At 36.7% G+C, this 18,358-nt stretch overlaps 1 protein-coding gene across 6 annotated transcripts in view; it reads left to right on the top strand.

The window, feature by feature from the left end:
- Positions 1-18,358, top strand: part of ATP8A1 (ATPase phospholipid transporting 8A1) — a 114,127-nt gene that overhangs the window by 5,262 nt on the left and 90,507 nt on the right. For 2 of the 6 annotated variants that reach the window (XM_061471703.1, XM_061471696.1), the window contains exons 2-7: positions 4,998-5,112; positions 6,853-6,952; positions 9,488-9,586; positions 12,347-12,392; positions 16,495-16,535; positions 17,437-17,510. In XM_061471703.1, the coding sequence (XP_061327687.1) occupies positions 4,998-5,112; positions 6,853-6,952; positions 9,488-9,586; positions 12,347-12,392; positions 16,495-16,535; positions 17,437-17,510 (475 nt within the window). Of the gene's footprint in view, positions 1-4,997; positions 5,113-6,852; positions 6,953-9,487; positions 9,587-12,346; positions 12,393-16,494; positions 16,536-17,436; positions 17,511-18,358 lie in introns of those variants that run through there. The other 4 variants (XM_061471686.1, XM_061471709.1, XM_061471720.1 and 1 more) reach the window with 3 other exon arrangements.

The following is an 18,358-nucleotide window of genomic DNA, read 5'->3' as shown; positions in this document are numbered from 1 at the left end:
GCAAATAACTTTCAGAGTGCAGAACAAAAAATTATGTACAGTGATTCTAGTTTATGGAACAGCTTTGCAAATGAACTTTCTGATGAGAGTAATAGTTGCATTCCTCTGATATCAAAGCATATTTTTAGTTGGGTTTGGCCCTGTAGCGACAAAATTATAAAATAATCAAACTATATTATTAGAAAGTGGGATTCTGAATGTTAAGAGGAAATCAGTTCTGAAACTTGTCATTTCTGCATAATAAACTTTTAATGTGATGTGTTAACATTTCTTATAATTCTGTTTAAAGTGCTGACTTACAACTATTTTCAAGTCAGATGCTTTTCCATCAGTGGGGGCATGTATGAATGTATGTCATAGAATCTGCTTGATAATTCAGCTGTGGTTAAATATCAGCTCAGCTATAATTAAATATAGGCAATGTTGCACTCCACAGCAGAGGAAGAGAAGTCTTGGAATATCATATAATAGAATCATAGAACAGTTAGGGTTGAAAAGGGCCTTAGGACCATCAAGTTCCACCCCCCCTGCCATGGGCAGGGACACCTCCCACTAAACTGTGTCACCCAAGGCTCTGTCCAACCTGGCCTTGAACACCGCCAGGGATGGGGCATTCACAGTTTCCTTGGGCAACGCATTCCAGTGCCTCACCACCCTTACAGTAAAGAACTTCCTCCTTATATCCAATCTAAACTTCCCCTACTTAAGTTTGAACCCGTTACCCCTTGTCCTATCACTACGTTCCCTAATGAGTAGTCCATTCCCAGCATCCCTGTAGCCCCTGTTCAGATACTGGAAGGCTGCTATGAGGTCTCCACACAGCCTTCTCTTCTCCAGGCTGAACTGCCCCACCTTTCTCAGTCTGTCTTCATACGGGAGGTGCTCCAGTCCCCTGATCATCCTCATAGCCCTCCTCTGGACTTGTTCCAACAGTTCCATGTCCTTTTTGTGTTGAGGACACCAGAACTGCACACAGTACTGCCAAGTGAGGTCTCACAAGATCACACAATATACTTGTTCTTCATTCTGAATGGGAGGTCTTACAGCATCACAGTTCCCGTCTGAAATATGATAACTGCTGTTTGCTAGATGTGAGACTTCAAAATTAAGAGGTGCTTAATAATTTTTTGTAACCTTAAACTGTGGCCTTTAGGCCAAGAAGAGTGATGCTGCTCTTAATTTTAAGCCCTGGAAAAATGTTAAGTGCAGTGAACAAACAAGAAGCAGCTTAGGTGGACATTAGTTTAATACCTGTTACACAGCAATAAGTACACTTGGAAAAAAAAAATAGAATGATGGCTCCATCTTATTTTCTTACTTTTATTCTTCACACTGACTTTCTCCTAACAAGTGTTTTGTAACAGCTGATTCTTTGCTATTGTTTGTGCATGCATTGAGGGATTTTTATTCTTCCTGTCTAGATTCTGTACTTCAGGTATATTTTTTTTTTCTTTGACAACTTTCTGAATGTTTGAGCCAACACTCTTCTGTTGTCTTGGAACCTTCTAATAGATTACAGAAGCAAACAACACTTTTTATTTCTTGTTATGTGTTAAATGCATCCTTTTCAAACACATCTTTATCAAAAATGTAGCTACTAGATCAAGAGATGATTTCCCTTCCATTCTTAAGCATGGGTATGCTTTTATTTGTTACTGTGGTTACTTGTGGACAAGATTCTTACAACAGGCCAGCTTCTGCTTATTTGATTAGAAGGCTGAGTTCATACAAATTGGCTTGATGCTAGTGGGTCCTCACTTCCAGAGGAAGAAATAAAGCAGTTGGTAGCTTCTTTTTTTGCAAAGTGGTGAATTTTTATGTAGACTTCCTGCACTGATATGTGAGACTTTTTCTTATGTTAGTCAGCAGTTAAGCTCTATCTTATAGTTTGTTTGTTTTTTAAAATTTCATAGAAAGGTAGCTCTTTAAGGTCAGGTTTGAGACAAAATGCGTAAGGTTTAGATATTTTTGTGTATGTGTATACACATGTAGACAAACACACAAACAGGAAAGAAAAATTGTATCTCCTTGATACTGAACTTTGTGTATCAGTCAAGTCTGCAAACTCTAGTGAATGTATTCTAAAGTTTACACAGGGAAGTGATGTGTAACCTTTAAAGCTTTCAGAGTAGTAGTATAATGCTTCTAGGGCAGGAGAGATGGTTTTACTGAAGCTGTGGAGTGTAGAAGGCTACGGAACTTAACTCCTAAGATCAATATTGGATTTGTTTTTTTTTTTGTTTTTTGTGGTGTTTTTTTTTTGGGGGGGGGGTCGGTGGGGGGATTGTTTTTTTGTTTTAGGTTTTTTTGTGTGTGGAAATTAAGAGAAGTGAATTCAAGGTAGTAAGAAGCGAGACAGTGAACGTTTATAAATCTCCTCAGCACTTTTTTGCTGTCTTTTTGATTAGAGGAGAACAAATGAATGCTGGAATGCTGATACATCAAAATAATACCTGTAGTTTATCAGTCTAACAAACAGGTAATATGTAGTGTTTAATGCCTGATAACATTTGCTTTAACTCTATCACAGTATTCAAGTGTTATTCTGCTGTAAGTTTTAATTTAAATGAATGCTTTAAACTAGTACATTCCGCAGATGTGTAAAATATTTCTGTATTTCCTGAACTTAGTCAGGCTAGGTTGGTGTTTTGACACAGTAGTTTCCAACTTTTCTAACCGTGTGCTCTCATAGGAGCCATATTTTGGTTTTACTTCTTCATTGAGCAACTGGACAGTAAATGTCCTATACCTGGAATGAAGATGCACTTGCCATGCGATGGATTTGGGCTCATCAGGTATAAACATGTAACTGATTGTCCACCTGCAGCTTGACTGAAACCTAATCTTAAAGATGTACCTATATACAGTTCTGTTATAGGGATATATGTTTATGAAATTGTGTGCTGGAGGTCATACATAGCCAGTTGTATGATGGTTGTCGTGATGGTTGTATGATGGTTGAGGTGGGCCCAGTCTGTTAAACTGGCTGCCCTTCCTCTGAAACTTCCAAACTCCTTGAAATACATACCGAAATTTGAATAGAAGGGTGTTGAATGTGTGCCTTACATTGGGGGATTTGGAAGGAAAGAAATAGAGACATCACAGTGGATGAATGTAATAGAGGGATGTCATGTGTCGTAATAGAATCTGTGAATTCTGAATGGCAAATAGCATGAAATCACAAATTTCTGCTGAGTCTTTCACAATGCGTGGAGACTTGACCTTGCAAGGTTGCATCTGAAATGTGTGTTTTGGATATAATGGGTAAGAGGCTATGTAGAAAGCCAGTGGTCTGGAGGATGACTTGGATTTTGCATAACCTGTTTGTAAGGATTTATAAAAAATGCTAGAAATAAGCTTTAAGTTTTCATCTACAGTTTTAATTATCCTTGACATGCATATACATTCTCATGTATTCAGTTGCATTTGGGGCCTGTAAGGGTGCTGGGAACCTTCATTAAGGACTGTAGTGACAGGACAAGGGTTAATGGGTTCAAACTTAAAACAGGGTAAGTTTAGATTAGATATAAGGAAGAAGTTCTTTACTGTGAGGGTGGTGAGGCACTGGAATGTGTTGCCCAAGGAAGTTGTGAAGGCTCCATCCCTGGCGGTGTTCAAGGCCAGGTTGGACAGAGCCTTGGGTGACATGGTTTAGTACATGGTGTGCCTGCCCATGGCAGGGGGAGTTGGAACTTGATGGTCCTAAGGCCCTTTTCAACCCTGACTATTCTGTGATTCTGTTCTATGATTACAACATAATTTTCTTCTATGTATGTTTCTCATTTGGCATGCAGAATGAAGAGTGCTTATTTAACAAGCAGCTATACACACAGAGATTTATTGCTATCATTTTACAACTTCTTGGTGATTGATTTTCTATGCCTGTGTTTACAAGCTCCAGGCTGAATGGACTGCTTATACCTGTTGGTCATCAGTGTAGTGGCTGAGTGGTTGACTTAGTGAAAAGTCTTGAGAGAAAAGAATACATTGGTATCCCCTTTTACTGATGGAAGTCGTGATGCAGATTAGTACAAGGTTCCTTATTGTTTATAGAAGAATGTACACAAAGCACATGTTTCACTGGCTGGTGAAGGCAGGTGCTGAGAATATCAGTAAGTCTAATAATACCATTTCAAGTTGAGTACACACAAAATGAAGAATATACTGATGTTGCTTCTCTAGGAATAATATGGCTAGTTCCATGCAGAAAATTTGTAGCAGATGAAGGGAAGGTATCCCATTAACCAACGGATGATTAGTGGTCTTAGTTTCCAAGGATCGTGTCCTTCCAACTCAAGACTGGCCCATCACAATGAGCAGGAAATCAAGCCAAGGTGGCAGTGAGACTGTGCCAGTTAGCAAGGAGTCCCTGACGAAACTCAAGTGTAAAAAGGGCACATAAGAGAGGAAAAAGCAGGGATGGGTGGCTAGAGAAGAGTATAGAGGAATGGACTTGTCTGACAAAGCCAAAGCCTTCCTGGCATTTAATTTGGTGAGGTGCCTGTAGAAGCTCTTCTTATTCTCCTTCAGATGTAACAGTAGGAAGAAGACATGTGGCCCTACCTGCTGAATAGGGCAGGCAACCTGGAGCAAAGGACACAGGAAAGGATGTTGTACATAGTGCCTTCTCCACTTTAGTGTCTGCTGATAAGATCAGTCTTCAGAAACCACAGGTTCCTTATACCAGTTTGAAATGATGAAGCAAGAAGGATGTACCTTGGTGGAGGAAGATCAGGATAGGGAACAATTAACCTGGGAATACAGAAGTCCATGTGATCTGATGTGATCAGTGAATTTTACAATTATTATTCAGTATTATAGCTTTACAAAGCACCTTGACTATATAACTTTTTTTAATGGGTCATTAGTTGTGATAAATGCTAATGCATTGAGTTCACATTCACAATAGATGTCCTTTTTTGTCATGAAGTGCCTTGAGTCTTGTGTATGTGCATATACAAATCTATTTATATGAAAAATCATGTTGTGTTTTTCAGGCTATGAGAAGACAGATGATGTTTCAGAGAAAACTTCTCTAGCTGATCAAGAGGAACTGAGAACTATATTCATCAATCAGCCCCAGCTAACCAAATTCTGCAGTAATCACGTCAGGTATTAACTAGTGGTTTTTTAGTACATATTTAATTTCATAACATTGCATGTTGTGTAACAAAAACGAAGTCTCAGACTCTGGAAGGGGGAATGTAGTGAAATGAGAGCAGCGGAACTGTTGCAATTGCAAACCTGACCTTCCAAATTTTTAAGAACAGGGTGAGGAACGTACGGATGCTTTACAGCTGCACCGTCAGCTTGTCCGTAGAGCATGGATTTCTTCTTCAGCTTTCAGCTGAGTTCATCTTTGAATGTATTTCTGGTAACTGGATGCCAATGCAGATGTACTTCACTTGAGCATGGCATGGTTTGTGTTCTGGAAACTCTTGTCTTTTTCAGTCAGCTAGTTACAGTAAAACTGGGTTTGAGTTTCAAGTTCAGGCTTTAGGACTCTGCTGATAATTTATGTTGAGGTGTTGTTTTGTTTTTTTCTTTTGTTGAATTTCAAGTCATGTACTGAATACTCATAAGTAACATGTTTAAATCTGGTAATGCCCTCAGTTCTGTTGTTGAAATTCAAAGTAAATAAGTGGCAAAGATACCTCTGTCCTAAGTACATGTGTTTTCTGGAGATACCTTTGATAGTATGCAGAAATTTTATACACATTAAAAATAATGAGGCTTTTCCATGGACTTGAGAAGCTTTATAATGCTTTTTGTTTGTGTACAAAACTTTTTCACTTTTTTGCTTTGTTTCTTGACAGTGCTGAGCTTTTCTGCAGGATACATTCACACCCCCTTTTAAATTGACTGTCCTATGCAAAGTCAAAGAAAATATTACTAACTTTAAAAGGGGTTAAAATATTCTTACAAGTCTTTTGCTTGTAAGTTTCTGACATGATTATTTTCAGTATTATTGTTTTAGGACCCTAGGTGGTAGTGGTCTGTTCTTAAACAAATATAGGGCTGACGAACTGGGAGCTCAAACATTTTGTGATGATGGTTTAGCAGAGATTATTATGCTGGGATAAGATGCATTATGTTCTTCCAAACTAGCAAAACTATACTTACTATCAAGTATTTTGGAGTTTAAAATAAAAAAAAATGAACTTTTCATTCAGTGAAGGTTTTTATCTTTTAACAGATTTTCATAATTTTAATTATTTCTTAAACACGCTGTTTCAATTCAGTTGATCCTGTTGTTAGTTTTTTTTTGCGTTGAGTCATGTGAAATCATACCCAGCGCGGAAACTCCACAGCTGCTCAGACCTGATTTAGCACCCTCCTCATTATGCTTGTTATACCTTTTTCGTCATTAGTTTTGTTTGAACTGGAGGCATTGTGCAGAGTTACCTGTCCAGTGTATGCCATGGCTTCCAGGGCAGGGTACTTGTCTGGGCTGGAGAGCCTGCCCTACCTGCTCCTTGGTGTTGGTGTAACTGCTTGCCCACTACCTTCTCTTTATTTTTTTCCTCTCCTCATTGCCTATAACTGCATGGCAGCAGAGCTCAACTGCTTTCCACAGAGCAGGCAGAGGTGATGAGGGAACTTCCTACCTCAACGTGGAAGCTGTGGGTGGCAGGCAGTTCTCTGTGTTAGACATGTCATGGATGCCTGCAGGACCATCTCTGTAGAAGTCTTTCAGTTTCTGTTTTGGCCAAAACAAATCTGCTTGGTAGCACAGAAATCACAAGAGATAGATAGTTTTATTTGGAAGTTTGCCTAACTGCGAGGAAAAGCATAAACTTGGAGAATTTTTTGTAGTGTAATAACAGAGTGGGTTTTTTCTCTTTCTTTCAGCACTGCAAAGTACAACATAATCACATTCTTGCCAAGGTTCCTTTATTCCCAGTTCAGAAGAGCTGCTAATGCATTTTTTCTTTTTATTGCATTACTACAGGTAAGATAAACAATTAGATACTAATGTTTGAAACTTTTTAAGGGAGTATTTACACCATAGACAACGTTTTTGCAGAGATACTGAGGTTGGTGTACCGTTTTTTCTGAGCTTGTTAGCCTCTCAGTATTCTGTATTGTATGCTGTATTGTGCAGAAATATCTTTAATGAATGTTTGGGTTTGTGGGGCTTTTTTGCTTCTTGGAGATAACAAAATACACACAAAGATTTTTCTGTAAAACAGGTTAAGTATAGCTGAAATACTTTTAGGTAAAAAAGACTGTTGTGACAGGAAAATCCCATTTAATAATACCTTGCATACACAGAAAAAATGTTACCTCTGGTTGGCAACTCTCATAATAGAAAGTACCCCCTAAAAAACTGAACTTAATGAACTTTAATCCTGTAGTCTGTTTTGAGAGGCAGGAGTTGCAGCTGAGGAGAAGTGAATATTTGTTCTTAGAGTGAAGCTGATAAAGATTGAAGTTGAGCCTAGATGAAGAAAACAGCAGTGGAGTCCAGTACTATAGCAGCTACTTCCCATATGCCAGCTGGTTAGATGTGCTCATTAGGAAAAAAGTACGCAGTCTTTTTCTGTACCTTCATTGTAGCTAGTATGTTTGTAAAAATGGGCTATCCCTGATCCAACTTACTGAAAGTTTTTTGAAGTAGTACATAACTTTTGCAGATCTATCAGAGTTTTTCATTTTGCAGTAGTTCAGGTTGATAAAGCAGATTGGGGTGGGTTGTGCTATTCTGTGAATGCAGTAATTGATTGAACTGTGGGCAGATGCAGTGATAATTACCATTGGCTAGTTCTGTATTACAGTCATATTTGATTAAAACACATTTTCTGTGCAGTTTATAGTGCATTTTTTAGAATGTGCTGATTTTTCTCTTGTGGAGATCATCGTGTTAGGAATTGACATACCAAACAAAAATTACTAGTATCATGGCATATGTACTGCCCTGTGTGCTTTTTCTTCCCTCGCTTCAGATGTTTTAGTAAGTAAAAGTTGATTCCTCTGTACTTATGTTTCTTAGTTCCTACTGTAAGTGCTCGGAGCAGTTGCTTAGGATACATCTGCACAGATAACTTGCACTGTTTTCCACAGGGGAAAAAAAATCTGAAGTTCGTAGTTTCACTATGTTGTCTGCCTGCAAATCTGTGGCTTTTAAACATTCTTTTGACCACATGGGACATCTCAGGCTAATCCAGTGGTTCAGCAGTGTTTCTTGTGGTGCCACCGGGCACATCAAGCTCATGATTCGGAATGTGAGCTTTCAGAAGCTGTTTAAGGCTTGGCATGATTGGGTGAAAGGCTGGCAGGTAGGTGTTTGAGGTGGAGGAAGTGGAATGTTAGGATTTACAAGCCCACCATCTGTCAGGCTATCAGTAAGACTGAACAGGAGTAAGGAACATGAGGTAATGAAATGAGGGTACAAGGCGGATGCCCCTTTTGCTTTCATACTTTGCCTGGAAAATAATTTGTAATTGGAATGGGGGAATTCAGGCATACATGTGGAGGAATAAAAGGGTAGGAATAGCTGAAGAAGTGATACGTCCCTTTCCCTTGTAGCCAACACGTAGACATTTGCACAACAATAACTTTCTGCCTGGTTTCCATTTAATCGCTTGAAAAATGCAGTCTAGAGTAACCTGGAAAATAGAGATCTATATTGGTCTTACTCCAGGAAACACAGGATGTATATGTGTGCATAACATCCTTTTCTCTTTCAGAAGCAGAGTGTGGTGGTAGCAAAAAGAAATTATATAAATCATAAGTAACAGTGGATGTTTTTCAGAACGTTTTATGAGGATGTCTTCTAACCACATTGAGGCACCACTTATTAGCATACTCTGCTTCCAAAGGTCTCATTGTAGTCAAATTGGATGCATTTCCTATTATGAATCTGTTAAGGCAGCAATCCTCTCACCTGGCAATGTCGCCATTTAAGAACTCTAGTCAGTATAATTATGGATAAGCATCCATGTGTATCACATGAGTAGCTGCATTTTCTCAGCATTTACATACGCATTCACTTGCATCATTTGCCAATACCTGCTTAGCAAAAATGGGTTTCTTACAACAGTCTGGCAGAAAGCAGCTCTTTGTCAATTAATAACTAGTATGATACAAAATATTTTAAAACTGTAAGGCTTAAAGTAAAACTACCTTATACTTGTGTCCATTCTAACAAAAATCTAAGCTGAAAAAAATTGTTTTATAAGTATATATTTTAATTTAATTTGAAATACAGAAGAGGAAGAGGAATATTCTGCAGCCACCAAAACCTCTGAAAGCAACTGCTGAATAGTATGCTATTTGAAATGCAAATATTGTTCTATTGTATCAGCTGCTTTTAAATTGAAGACAATAATCCTCACTTGGAAATAATCAGCAACATGTGTAAAAAGTGAATCCAGTTGCCTTGCCTTGTCTGTATTTGCACATAAAGTACTGATTCTTGTGTTAAAAATATATTTTCAACCAGCAACGCAAACAAATTTTCTCTTTTTTTTTTTTTTTTTAATAGCAAATACCAGATGTGTCACCAACAGGCCGTTACACAACATTGGTCCCTCTCTTATTTATTTTAGCTGTAGCTGCAGTGAAGGAGATAATAGAGGATATTGTAAGTATTTAATACCAATATTTTGAAAATACCTTTCAAATTTTTCATAGATTATATTACAAAAATTTTGTTGAATAATCTGGTGTTGGGCCATTCTTGCCTTACAGATGCTTTTGAAAGCTTCTGAAGCTACTTGAGATGAAATCTTTAGAACATGGTGTTAAAATTTGAAAGTGTGTTAACTAGATATACATGTGACGGTAACATGGCAAAACAGAGACTGTTGTGTTTATTATATAGATTGTTTCTAGTCAACAGTTCTTGATAATGAAGCATATTTTCAAAGTGTGAACTGGAAAGACTCCACAGAACCCAGTCAAGACCAGAACATTGCTAGTTTTCTCAAACAATGGCTCTGCTAAAAGAAGATTGAAAGCTACTGAATTCATCTTGGGTGGAATCTTATTTAAAACCAAATAACCTTTAAATACTTTTCTTTTTTTTTAATTTTTTGTTTGGTGCTTTTTTTTTCTCCCTTCACTGTTCCCTTGATTATTGTAAAGGGTTGCAAGTAGTAGAGTCTTTCTCTGCTCCTGGGAACATCATTTTTATTGTGTTTGAGCAGAATTACAATGTAGGTGCAGAAACATGATTAAGAGGAAGAGTGGTGAGCCACAAATAAGCTCTGAAGTGGAGGGCAGCTTGTTACATGCTGCCTTCTTGCTGATACAGTGATCTCAGTCTTCTCAGTTACCTCTGTGAATGTATGGCAGGCAAGATACCTTGTCCTGAGGGTTGTGTGAACTCCTGGGCCACAGAGTTGAGTGGTCCTGCAAGAGGCAACAGTATTTCAAATAAATGTTTTTATTCTGTGTTGCATTTGTAGTATTTGCTGCCCAATAGTCAGCTTCTCCTTAAATGTCTTTGTTGCTTTCTCTTTATGTAAACAAAATCACTTTTAAAAAAGCCATAAAATCAGTTCATGTTCTTTCAGATATTTTTAACCATTCTGCTGTTAATGCTTTAGACTTGCACCATCTGTCAGTGTCTAGGCAAATATAAAACTGAGGCTGCTGCTAACTGCACAAAGTGTCCTTTTTTAAAAATTTCTTCATCCACTTTGCTTTTCTGCCATTTGTTTCTACCATTTGCTCTTTGCAACTTGGAAGTGTGGAGTTTGGAGTGGGGCGGAAGACAGGGAAGAGGTTTAGTGTTTTTTGCATGTGTCAGCTAAACCAGTAAAATTCTCATTACTAAATACTACTGGGATGCCTAAAAGCATTTTAAATACTGGTTTTTTTTCTGTTAAGTTTACATTGTTTCAGTATGTAGTTGATTCCTGCTGCGCTTAATTGAAAGGAAAGAGATGAAGGAGCTGATTGGGAGAATTTAGGTGCTAGTTTAAGGGCTCTGTGTGCACACGCGTGTGTGTGTGTGTATGTGTGTGATGTAAGTTCATGAATTTACCACACAGCTGAGTTTTTTGGACTGTAGTCCAAATAAAAATGATTTGCTTTGGTTTTGTAGTCAAACAGGTATGAAATTTAATGTTGCCTGCTGGTTATATCATGCAGGAATGTTTGACACCTGCACTTTTTTTCCTGTGAAAGCTGAACACTTGCTACATACTAAAATATTGAGTGTGTTTTCCCTCAACCTTTAATTTTTGTTATGTCTTAGTCTCTTTACACAGAGAGATACCCAAGATTATCTTCTTTACTAAAGCAAGATTAATTGGCTTTTGGATAGGAACTTTACAGGTTGATATCAATAAATATACTTACTGAAATAACACTTTTGGCTTAAGAACCAAATGCTTCTTTTTCTGGAATGAAATCCCAAGATGCAGAAGACGTTATTCATGAACAGAATGTGTTTTTCATATATGCTTCAGAAGTGCTAGCAAAATTTGTGACATGCAGTGCTAGATTATCAGCTGTTTCCAATGATTTTCACCCATCATAGCTCAGAAAGAAACTGACATTAAACATTTACCTGTTTTAACCTGGAGGAGACTCTCTTCATGGGCCAAGAAACACCTGCTTTGATAAAGTTATGTGCCTTTCCATTGATCAAAGATTATTTATCTGTAGAATCAGCCATCTTTTTGAAAGGCGAATCTGCTGATTATCTATGAAAATCTTGTAAAAAATAATACCTTAACTTAGTCTTTGAAAAGTGATAAGTTGGCCTTTTAAGAGCTGCTAGCTCAGTCGTACTGGCATTTTATTTGAAATAAATCTGTTGAGTAGCTTGACTTATTTTCCTTCAGTTTACAAGGTTGCTTCTGATTTTTCTTTGTATTTCAAAGGCATTGAATTTATGCAGCTCTATTCAAAAAGCTTACCTGAAACAGTTAATTTTATTTAAATTAATTTTTCAAATTATGTTCTTGTTCAGAAAGAACTGAGTTCATTACCGTTAAATACTGTGTTTAAACTAGTAGTCTCCTAAGCTTTTTGTTACTTAGAGACACTAGTACGAAGAATGGTTCCACAATCTTTGCTCAGGTAGAATCACCTCCCAGGAAAGGGCAAAGTTATGGTACACAAGTACACTGTTTCTTATATAAGGAGCTTGCTTAGATAGCAGTTGCCCACATGGGAGGACATTCAAATAAAATACAATTAGCCTGGAATTGTATGTGACTTTCCTAATGATCATAATTATGCAAGTACTCATGACTTTAAATCTTTAAAATGTTTAAGTCAGTTTATTGAATTGATGAGTGGGAGGGGTATTGCATGTGATTTTTATCTTAAGTGTGAAAGCTTTATGATGTCAATAGAAGTCTTTAACCACTGTGCATTTTTAATTTAGAAAAGGCATAAAGCTGATAATGCAGTGAACAAGAAACAAACTCAAGGTAGGAAATTTTTTGAAGCCAGTTAATAGTTGTGGGTTGGGGAGGTGTTGTTTTTTGAATTTTTTGCAAATGATGGTAGTGTAATCTGAACTGCTGACAGGTGATTGAGTGGGAAATTGCTTATGCACATTACTTCAAAAGTTTAAATCTGAACAGTTGCAATGACAATTTGCAGTCACATTAGCCCCACCAAATGGAATATGTTCCAAATTTTTATGAGGTTCCTAAGAAACTTTAACATTTACTCATTTAACATAGGTGATGCTGTAGCTGTTAAAAGGTCATAATCACCACTGTATTTAGTAGCCCTAGATTATGATGAAAAATCTATGCATTGCTGAGTACACAAATCATACTGGGTTTTTTTGACCATCAAATCTTGAACAGTTCAATTTTGCAAAACTCTGCAATTGGAAGGGAAAGTTATAAAATGGAACTATCTTTCTATGTTGCTTTGAAACTGTGGATAAAGATGAGTAGAGGGGGTTTGGGTTTTTTGTTGTTTTGGTTTTTAATATGAAATCAATATAATGGTTTTATTAGAGATTATGAGATGGCAGTGTACCTAACCCAAAACTTTGGAATGTGTTTATTTACTTTTTTCAAATAGAGAACAACTATTAATTTAGAAGATTATTTTAGCTCAGAAAGTGAGAGAAATATGTCCTAAACATGTTTCTTGTGTGGAAGTCTAAGTTTAAGTTCCTCCTTTGCTGCTTTTCAGATTTTCATGTTACTTGTTCTGAGGCAACCATCTCTTAGTAGAGCTGGTCCTGGTTTTATAAACAGGAGGAGGAATAACAGTCATGTGAATTTGATTGCAGCAGGTATGAAAAATACCACAAAGAGGAGAATCTTACATGGGATCTTACATAAATAAGAAAGAAACGTAACCTCTAGGTTTTTAGGGAGGGATGCAGTCATTGACTAAATCAGAAATGTTTAACACTGCCAACTACTGGAAATGTCTCTGATTTAAAAACATAAATTCTAAAGCCCAACTAAATTGTGCATAAGTTTTGAAGTTTACTGTAAAATTTATGGAGGATGGAGGAGGAAGATAAGTTATGAAACTACTGAGCATGTAACTGAAAAAGACAATGAGACAATCTATTGACTGAAACCACTGGGAATAGAAATCTCAAGAGAACAGGCTTGGAGAAATTGATAACCTCTTATCTATACATAAAAAACAAAGGAAACCTTTATTTAGACATCTAAAATTCTTTCATCAAATGTTAATAGCTTTTGAGATTGCAACCAGCGGTTTTAGGTAGCAGTGAATCTCGGAGTGCCTTTTGTTTTTTTCTATATTTTGTTCAGAGTGTACAGAGTTTAAAATCAATAAAAGTCTTATTTTAATGTCTTTCCTGCCTCTTCTCCTTGGTTGCCTCTCATTAGGCTCTTTGGTGACTGTTCGTAAAATTCCTGAATGTTCATGCATGCAAAAGAGCATCTTGGAAGTTGAAATGTAATGAGGATGCATAAATATTGCTAGTACTGAGAAACAAGTTTCTTAAACTAATGTGGGATTCACTTAACTACAGCATCAGTCTTACCATACTGTCAAAGCAATATTTCAATGTATTTTCAAATAGAGTCCATTGTCAAAGCGATAATTAAAAAGTTAATCAGTATGGTACTCCTTTTTTTTTTCACCATGTATTCAGCAGTCCTGTAACCCTGAAAAGTAACATTACATAAAATGTGCTTAGTACATTATATATCCAGCTCCACCTTCCATTGTCTTTTAAACGTATGAAATTATTAATGAAATGACAGTTGCATGTATAGATTCTGTATATGAGTTTCCCTTCATCTGTCTATTCCTTAAAGACCATCTGTATCTCCATTAACCTTAAGTACTTAACTTTCTAAATTTCAGTTACTATAAAAACCTTTTGCAGAGGATTTTGATTTATTAGGCTGCATTAGGGATGATTTTTGTTACCTCAGGCTGCATACATACACAGCAGGACACTGGCAGACACTGATGTAATGAAACGTATATTTCTGCAGTGTGGTGAAGTTGTCTTGTGTAGGGCAGATGGAGCATGCTTTTGAAAGTTAGAGACAGCTAAAAATGGGAAATACAAATGTGAAAGCCAGGCTGCAGAAGACTTTATGGCACAAGTTCTCTAACTGTTATATAAAAGGAGTATAGCAACACCACTTCTTTTTTGGGTCTTACAAAAAATGGATTTAATTGAATGTCAGTATATGTTAATTTTGCTTAGAAGTCACTCGATCAAGCTAGAGTTAGAGCACTCTTGAGATTTCAGGTGTCTCATATTTTCAAGTCTGACTCATCTGTCTGTGAGCTGATTTGAACCAGCTAAACCAGCAGGAAACAAATCCAGAATGAAAAGCTGACAGTTTCCTTCTGTTTAGTAGGTTAAACTGACTCATCAAAGTGTCCAACGCCAGAGGCAGCATGCATTAAGCAATGGGGCACACACCTTTGCATGGGGTGAGGGCAGAACAGGACCTTCCCTTTGCAGTGGCAATGCTATGTTAGGGCAGCTTGGCAGCATATGAAACAGCCTTAGGGTATATTTCAGCAGTGCAAGTGCTTCTGCAGCCAGCACTTCGTAAGAAGCCCTTGGCCACCTCTGGCAGCTTATAAATAAGACCTGCAGAACTCCACTGGCAGTTATTCTACTACAGCTATTTGTGAGATTTAGTCATCTGGATTGCAGTAAGGTATATTTTTAATCCTCATCAATTCTTTCATCTGGTTGGTACCATGGCCCCACAAAGAATATTGCTGGCACAAAATGAATGGAAGTAGGTGGTGACACAGTTATCAGACCTCTTGGGTTCCTTAAGGACACTATTACAACCAATCCTCGTTCTGGATCTGTTGTTTTCCCAGTGGAGGTGAATTGTTTGTCAAAACAGATTTTTTATAATGATCAGCTGTTTGGTGACAGTCATTAAAAGATCTTGCTTACTGTCTGAAAGGGAGACTGCTCTATTTACCATTCCCCTGAGCATATCAGCACTGATAAATACAGGGGAAGGAAGGGTAAGAAAATCTATCTTATCCCAAAGAATTATTAAGCAGGTTAGGTAATGACTCACTGAACTGTTGAGATACAGGAAGAGGGGTTCAGTCTGGACAGAACCTCAGGGAAGAAGTAGATATAAACTCTGTATGTATTCCCACATTTTGATCCACTTTTTTTGAAATCAGCAAGTGCTTGCATAAGAACTGGATCCTGATCAGGTACTTAAGCATCCTGACAGTTCGTAAGCTGGGGGACACAGTGAAGGAGAACAACCTCTTGGATCTATCTGGGTATCGATTCATGGTAGTACGTTTTCTTTTCATTTCAGTTTCTGTTCGCCTATGAATCTTAAATAGCTTTGTAACTAGGGCTAATCATAAAAAGTTACCTTTATTATTCTCTGAAAAGGCAGTCTTGGCAATTAACTGACAAACAAGGCATGGGTTTTGTATCATGGTAGTAATACTTAAAACTAGAGTAGTGGAGCATGCTTGCAATAAAACTTGCTAGTGCCAGGTAAAATCTATACTAAATCTTCAATGGCATGAGTTGATTTGGGGGATTTCCAATATGTTTATGGAGGAGATGACTGTAATGTTTCTGAATTTCTCTGACATGCCAGCAACAGTATAAACAGCTGAATGCTAAGAAGCCTGCTGGTGACTTTTTATGGATCTTTTTTGAATGAACATCATCAATATTTGAACTGTGAAAAAAAAAATTTAGTTGATTTCTCCCCCACAATAACTTCATAGCTTTTTCACTTTGCCATTTTTTATCCCAATTACTAATCTATTTTTTAGAACACTACATTATCATACAATCTATATCAGATTTAATTGATTCTTAAACCCTGTAAGATGTCATCATTGACATTTAGTAAGATTCTATGGTACAAAAACTAATATACAGAACATGCTCTGTAAAATGGGAATGTTTGACCTGAATTCATAGAAACAAGGCATGCTGTAAAATGTTGTGTAAATGAGCTGTGTTTGGTTATCATATGGAGTTTAACACATACCTGTATACTGCAGTTAGAGAATTTTCCAGTTATACAATCCTTCTTTTTTATTTCCTATTTTTTTCAGTACTACGAAATGGTGCATGGGAGATTGTCCACTGGGAAAAGGTATGTGTCTGTATTGGTGACTTAGAGCATAATGCATATTTAATATTTGCTTTATTTCTCTAAATGATTGTCATCAGTAAGAACTGGTATGATGGGAAAGGTGTAGTCTTTTGTAATTTATTTTTTGTTTGTTAATACTTCCCTCTTAAAATGTACTTTTAAGTCAAATCAATTTTGATGATATGAGTAAGGCAAAACTGCTGTTCAGTGGTGGACTTTAAGTTCACTGAAAAATAGCTTAAATAATATGATTAACTTGGCAAAATTATGCAGTCCCATAGTAGTAGTTGGTGTGCCAAAGCAGGAACTTCTTTTCAGTAACCAATTACTTTGTGTATTCAATGAACTTCTTTGTCTTAAATCCCGAGAACTTTAAAGACTGTTACATAGTGGCTAAGAAGGGACTGTTAAAGGTAACTTTAAAGGACTAAATGTTACCATTCCTGCCTAGTCCCCTAGTTTTACTAGTTTACATACCTGAAAACTTGAATAAAAATTGACCCACAGGAATTTGGAGACCAGGTTCAGCTGAAATTGGTTTGTATCCTTGGAGAAGCAAGGATATGGTATGTAGTGTGATGCAACTGAGCTGTGATCTTAGGGGAGATTAATTTCTTCTTTAACTCAGCTTCAGTCTTCCCATAAAGAATTTTGCAGTAAGTAGCAGATGTAAAGAACTGCATAGAGGTCAGGATTAAGACTGTTTAAAAAACCTAACAGATCTCCAAAGAGTTTCAATGACCTCTGAGTCACTGGAGTACCTAATACCTTTAGGCTTTTCTAAGTGCGTGTTTCTAACAATCTTTCTAGCAAATTCAGCAGGTAAATATTTACTGTGCTTAAAACAAAGGGATAACATACTTTGTTTGAGACCATTAACCAATTCCCAGTTTTCTTTCAGGTAGATGTTGGAGATATAGTTATAATAAAAGGCAAAGAGTATATACCTGCTGACACTGTACTGCTCTCATCAAGGTAGAGATGCCCACTGATGCTTACAATGTAGAGGCTGGTTTCTCTACCCTGCATTTATTTATTTGCGATTGTTCCAAGGAAATAAAGAATAAACAAAAATGCTTCTGTTCTGAAGTGTAGCCTTTTGTTCATTCTGGCACTTATTTAAGGCAGTGTTTCTTTAAACTGTGACAGTTACAGTTTTAAGTTTACACTGGCATTAAATTTACCCAGAAGAAAAAGAATATATAGTTTTCTTGTTGAATACAATACAGAAAAGGGTGATTCTTCTTCTAAAAATTGAACTTCAACTGCCATATTTAAACTGGTTGGCTTTTTGGTGTGTGCCTAACAAATTTTGTGCTATAAATAAATTAAAATTGATATATTACAGGGAACTGGCATGGTTTTTAATGGATATAGTCGCCATTTTGATAGTTGAATCAGGAAAAAAGTGATTGTGAGATGTGAATGATCAAATTAGTGCTGTCTTTATGAACTGAATATTCACTTAATTCTCATATACATACGTAATATGAATAATTTCAGCACTGAAAGCAAGACTTGTTTTATAGCATGAAATGTTTTGATAATAAGTTCTTCTTACATGAACAATCAGAGGTTGTTTATCATCATTTCCTTGGACAGCTTTATTTAAGAAATCCACATCTTATGTGGAAGATAAACATTTTTCAACATCTATTTGATCAGGTCAGTAGAAAACATTTTAAGAAGTGTTTTAATGAAGATTATTTAAATATAATCAATAACATTCTGATTTATTACTCTAAGTTTATAATGCAATTTCCATGTTTTTTCTGGCACAAGCAGAAGCATTATTGTGAAGTGTATGATTCTGAATTAGGTAT

This window comes from Pezoporus flaviventris, unplaced genomic scaffold (genome assembly GCF_033815535.1).
Source record: "Pezoporus flaviventris isolate CSIRO_AGI_PZ_B2104156 unplaced genomic scaffold, CSIRO_AGI_Pfla_v1 ptg000002l, whole genome shotgun sequence".
In the NCBI taxonomy this organism is placed as follows: Eukaryota; Metazoa; Chordata; class Aves; order Psittaciformes; family Psittacidae; genus Pezoporus; species Pezoporus flaviventris.
Note: the sequence above shows the minus strand (reverse complement) of the source record. Positions and strands in the feature narration are given on the sequence as shown.